The 5,410-nt window shown below is 31.1% G+C and overlaps 1 protein-coding gene across 3 annotated transcripts; it reads left to right on the forward strand.

The window, feature by feature from the left end:
- The first annotated feature begins 2,049 nt into the window (after positions 1 to 2,049).
- Positions 2,050 to 4,405, forward strand: LOC142520564 (putative trehalose-phosphate phosphatase D). Of its 3 annotated transcripts, XM_075623610.1 has the most exons (11): positions 2,050 to 2,151; positions 2,262 to 2,581; positions 2,688 to 2,831; positions 2,925 to 2,996; positions 3,084 to 3,176; positions 3,303 to 3,359; positions 3,453 to 3,554; positions 3,643 to 3,790; positions 3,893 to 3,963; positions 4,045 to 4,137; positions 4,215 to 4,405. In XM_075623610.1, exons 2-11 carry the CDS (start codon positions 2,333 to 2,335, stop codon positions 4,269 to 4,271), a joined length of 1,086 nt encoding a protein of 361 aa, XP_075479725.1. In that variant the 5' UTR covers positions 2,050 to 2,151; positions 2,262 to 2,332; the 3' UTR covers positions 4,272 to 4,405. The 3 variants fall into 3 exon arrangements, with proteins under 3 accessions (XP_075479725.1, XP_075479717.1, XP_075479734.1); XM_075623602.1 differs by having other exon boundaries at positions 2,691 to 2,831; positions 3,084 to 3,359; XM_075623619.1 differs by lacking the exon at positions 2,050 to 2,151 and having other exon boundaries at positions 2,298 to 2,581; positions 2,691 to 2,831.
- Positions 4,406 to 5,410: the final 1,005 nt, after the last annotated feature.

Raw genomic sequence — 5,410 nt, forward strand, 5'->3', positions numbered from 1 at the left:
TATGAAATCCACATGATCAAATTAAAATCGGCTATTAGATATAGTGCGAAAATACTACATTTGTGCTGATATCTCTTCGTTATATAACAGTCTACTTGACTCAGTCACATGGAATACAAGTCTGTTCAATATATGCGTGCGCATGTGCGTAAAAATCACTATTTTACTGCGTCACCATAAAAAAAAATCGACACATTAAAAAATAACTTAAAATCTTACGACTTCACGTTAAATTTTAATTATTCGAAACACAGTTCCAAAAATATTTTGAGTTAGAGAAAATTAAGAATAAGACAAAACGTCGAAATAATTATTAAATTACGAAGGGACCTCGACAAGACTGTAATTCAGTAATTTACAAGCGGTTTGTAGCAATTGAAATAGAACTTTAAACGGAAGAAAGGACATCATACGATCACATTTCTGTCTGAGTAAAATCCAAACAATATTAAATTACAGCTTGTTTTGAGCCAACAGTTTAGGTTGAAGTTGAAGTTGTTGGTTTTAATAAAAATTTCAAGGGGTCGCTCTAATTAATATATATATATATATATATTAACAAAATGTTAAAGTTTTAACGTAAGTTATATGTAGTTCATCGGATAGAGTCATTGTTTTTTGGGATTTTTAGTTATATGTTCAATTCTTATTGAGATCATTTTTTTATTTTTTTACTTTTTTCATTTATTTTTTAATTTATATATCAAAATTACAGTGTAGTTTCTCATTATTTCTTATAATTATATTTTGATCCTCATTTAAATATAAATCAAATGAATTATAAAAAATATTATATAAGCACGCAGCGCGTGCGTCGGTGTACAATATTAATGATGTAATAATGTAACTTTGTTTCATTCCAGGAAAAGGGCTTACTAACGCATGATTACAGTTAGTCCCCACTAGCAAATTATACAAGGCAAAGAATGTAACTCCACAACTAACATCTCCAAATATTTTACATAATGTTCAATAATTGAATTTATTATTTTCCAGGTCAGCTGTAAAATGGTTATATATTTAAAGTTTTGCTATGCTGACAACAAACTGTGTTCATCTTTGTGCCCACCACCTCATTCATGAGCGTCAAGACTACATAACAAAATTATATATATATATATATATATTCGATTTAAAAAATATATACATTATTTATATTTCATTCAACCATGAACCATACATGGTTTGTCCGCATAGTCTTACCCATTGGATAGTTGGGATCCACCCGATCCAATAGTTATGTTTTATATAGATGTTTTATCTATGAATGTATATATATATATAATGTCGTCTCTACTTCATTATTATAATAACAAAAATAGTAATTGGATCCTTTAATTTTTCTTCCCCCAAATGATTGATAACAACACATAATGTTTTTAAAAATAATTCTCTCTAGGTAAAAAAAAAATAAACAGTGTACTACATTATAATCAAAATAATATGATTGCTGTCAAAATTGAATGACTTTTAAAAAACCATTTAACTTGAAAGTATTGCCCAATCTTACAATTACGTCAGTTTCCCAAAAAAAAATAAAAAAATAAAACTATAAGCATTACTTAGTTTAAATACGCATTTAATTTGAGTTAATACATCCGTTTATGATTTTTTCTGTTTGACTCAAATGAATATTTTCAATTATTATACAATTAAATATAATATAAAAATTAACGTGACAGTTTGTGTGTGTGTGTGTGTGTGTGTGTGTGTGGGTTGGATAAATCATATCCTGATTGTTACGAGAAGTTACTGTGGGTGTTTATCACAATTGAAGGAAAACTTGATTTGGCACGCAAAAAGACCCGAAAAAAGAAAAAGATTCTTACTCTGAAAAAGAAAAAAAGAAGACTGGAAACGAAATATTAAAGAGAAAAGAAGGGCATAATGACTCCAAAAGAGTACTTGTAAAATATGAATTTATTTACCCACTCATAATTATTAGGGACTGGATTGTACTAGAAGAGTTGGAAAAATAAAAGTTGGTCTCTTTTTTTGCAGTGAAGTTGCTTATAAATTCGAACACAAATGCATTCGTTTGTCACTTGTAACACATTTGCCTCGAGTCTTGTTGGCTTTCTTTGTTTCATTCTCTCTCTCTTGCCTCTGTTTTTTCATTTCATTTCCTGCAAACTTCGAGCCCTTTTCCAGGTACTTTACATTCCTTGTATATTCTATAAATTTTTTTTTTTTTTTTTTACGATATCGATGGGTCTTATTACAAATTATTATTATTTTTTTGACCCTTGATGTCAATGCAGGCTTGCAAGGTAGCTTCTATATATACAGTTGAAGAGCTTTTAAGGAGTATAATTTATCATATCACTTGATCATGACCAACCAAAATATGGTCATTTCTGATGCAAAATCCTGCTTTACGGCAATCGCCGTAGCCATGTCCGACTCGACTATGTTCCCGCAGACGGTTTCACAGAATGGATACTTGTCACGAAAAAAGTTGTTAAAGAAACTCGAAAGTACCTGCGGGAACGGCGCTAGGATCAATGCCTTGCTTGATTCAATGCGAGCTTCTTCACCCACCCGAAAGGCCTCAGATACCAAAGATCAAAGTTCTTGGACTGTAAGTACACCAGAAATTAAAGAAAGAAAAAAAACAAGGTTTTGTTTGAAATCACTGGATTTTATCGTGGGTGATTGACACATGATTTTTTTATTACCAAATCAAGCAGCTTCACCGTCCCTCTGCTTTGACCATGTTTGAAGAGATAATGAATGCTTCAAAGGGGAAACAAATAGTGGTTTTCTTGGATTATGATGGCACATTATCACCTATCGTGGAGGATCCCGACCGCGCTTTCATGACTAACGAGGTTCGACATCAATTTCATCAAAATTTTTACTCCCTCGACTCATATAGTAAAGAAAAAAACTAACATTCAACTTGTTCTGCATCGTATAATCAGATGAGAGACGCTGTAAAAGGCGTAGCCAAGTTTTTCCCAACCGCCATTGTTAGCGGGAGGAGCCGAGCTAAGGTACATTTTTGTGTTTCAAGTTCATCATCAAATATTAAAACAGGTAATTGTATTTAATTAGTTGTAATCTGGGAAATTTTCTCGCAGGTGTCTAGTTTCGTTAGATTATCAGAGCTTTATTACGCCGGTAGTCACGGTATGGACATCAGGGGACCAACAAAAGGACACAAACAAAGAAGAGTGAGTGTTAAGATAATTATACATTTGATTTTAATTTTATTAAGCACGAGATTACTAACATTAACAAGCATATTGAATATATTTTTTGCCAAGAAAATAATTTCTGTTTATGTTATAATTGTTCAGGAAAATCAAACTGTCATCTGTCAACCGGCCAGAGAGTTTCTGTCAACGATTAATGAAGTTAGTATCACTTCTCTTACAATTATCAATCACTATTTATATACGGTGAAAACTTTGTCACTAACATGCCGATAATATGGCTTTAATTCTTAGGTATACAAAACTTTGATAGAGAAAATCAAACACATCCCAGGCGCTAAAGTTGAGAACAATAAATTCTGTCTGTCGGTTCACTACCGTTGCGTTGAAGAAAAGGTACTGATCGTGTGTGTATATATATATCCTGCTAGTTATATGAAAAATTAAAACAATAATATAAATAAAATTGAAATTTTACTTGCAGAACTGGGGAGAATTGGGTGATCAAGTTAAATCAATAATGAAGGGGTACCAGCAGCTTAGATTAACTCAAGGAAGGAAGGTTATAGAGATTCGTCCCACTATTAAATGGGACAAAGGCAATGCACTTGAATTCTTGTTGGAATCATTAGGTAAGGACAAGGAAATTTCCATACATTTGTGTACATAAAATTTATATACAAGACTAGAAGGAAAAATTATTCATGCATTATATATTTCTCAATATTCTTTAGGTTACGCGGAGTCGAACGATATTTTTCCGATATACATAGGAGATGATCGCACCGATGAAGATGCATTCAAAGTAAGTCTGGGATTTTCATATTTTCATGGCTTAATTAATTATATTTTCGATGTCGAGCTTATAATGAGAAGCGATCTGCAGGTTCTACGGAGGAAGGGACAAGGTCTAGGAATTCTTGTATCCAAGGCTCCGAAAGAAACCTATGCATCATATTCTTTAAAAGAACCATCCGAGGTAAGTACGAGGAAGATCAAATTCGTATGAATTTTGAAGATAGAGTTGGTCTGGTTGTAACACGTGATGTTCTACAGGTTATGGACTTCTTAACACGTTTAGTGGGGTGGAAACAATCACAGTATCCCTGTTAAGGCACTACCAAAAACTTACCCCAGATGTTTTATTGGAGATGGGGTTGGTCGAGATTATATTATATTCTGCACTTTCTTTTATTTTTGTAATTGTAATTTTTGCCCCAAGGGATTATTCCCTTTTTCGAAGAAATCGTGAAATAGTCTATTTTCTTTTTTACAAAGAAATCGTGAAGAAGCAAGTAGATAAAACTATAATTAAATTTATTGAATTTCTATTTATGTAATTGTCTTATTATTATTATTATTATTATTATTATAACTACAATGACATATGTAGTTAAACTACTGATACTACGTATATTTACTGAACTGTACATTGTGTTGATTTATCAGATGCGACCACAAATTACGTACAATATAATTCACTCACAATCATACAACTGTCCTATTTTTATTTATTTAGGGGAAACGGTTTTTTTATCCATTAATATGTGTTCAGTTTTGAGTTTTGGTACATTAAAAGTTAGTGTAATAAAAGTAAATTTTGTAGATCAAAACTAAAAACGACGGACCACAAAAAAAAAAGACCCTTTTATTTGTTTACTTCATTCTAAACTTGAGACATTGATTATAAGTCATCGACCCTATTTAATTTAATTATAAGAATTCTAACGATTAAGACACGATGATCTTGTGAATATATATGTAAATTATTACAGATTTTTAATATATATGTATGTATGTATGTTTGGTAAGTATCGTTCTCATTATAAGTATTTGAGAATTAGCACGAAAGAAACAAATTGAAATCAATGCACATTTATATCGCACGTGCAAACCTATTGTTCGGTTTCTACTTGAAAGTTCTTGGGACCTTCTGAATGTATAGAAAGTCTTCAATTGGCAACCCAAGCATGATTCGATTCGTTGTTTTTGTTGTATTTTCAAGGCATTCACATTTAAGCGTGCTTAAATTGTTTTTAATTAATATTTTTTCTTCCCTTAATAAACTAATAATCAACTTTTATATCCACGACATGAAATACAACATGTTCATCATCATATATATATATATATATATATATATATATAATGAACATTTGAGTTGGGATATGTCACAATAATTTCAAGTAAATTTCATAAATATATTCCCTATTCTTGGCCATTTTCAAAAACACTTCACTCTAAATAATTAT

The sequence above is a fragment of the Primulina tabacum genome, chromosome 1 (genome assembly GCF_025594145.1).
Source record: "Primulina tabacum isolate GXHZ01 chromosome 1, ASM2559414v2, whole genome shotgun sequence".
NCBI lineage: Eukaryota > Viridiplantae > Streptophyta > Magnoliopsida > Lamiales > Gesneriaceae > Primulina > Primulina tabacum.

Excerpts from the sequence above, each read along its gene's own strand:
- LOC142520564 (XM_075623602.1), top strand. The coding sequence starts at position 2,333 with ATGACCAACCAAAATATGGTCATTTCTGATGCAAAATCCTGCTTTACG. Across the intron at positions 3,360-3,452 it reads TTCTGTCAACGATTAATGAA|GTATACAAAACTTTGATAGA; the intron begins GTTAGTATCACT and ends TTTAATTCTTAG. Across the intron at positions 4,138-4,214 it reads CTTTAAAAGAACCATCCGAG|GTTATGGACTTCTTAACACG; the intron begins GTAAGTACGAGG and ends GATGTTCTACAG.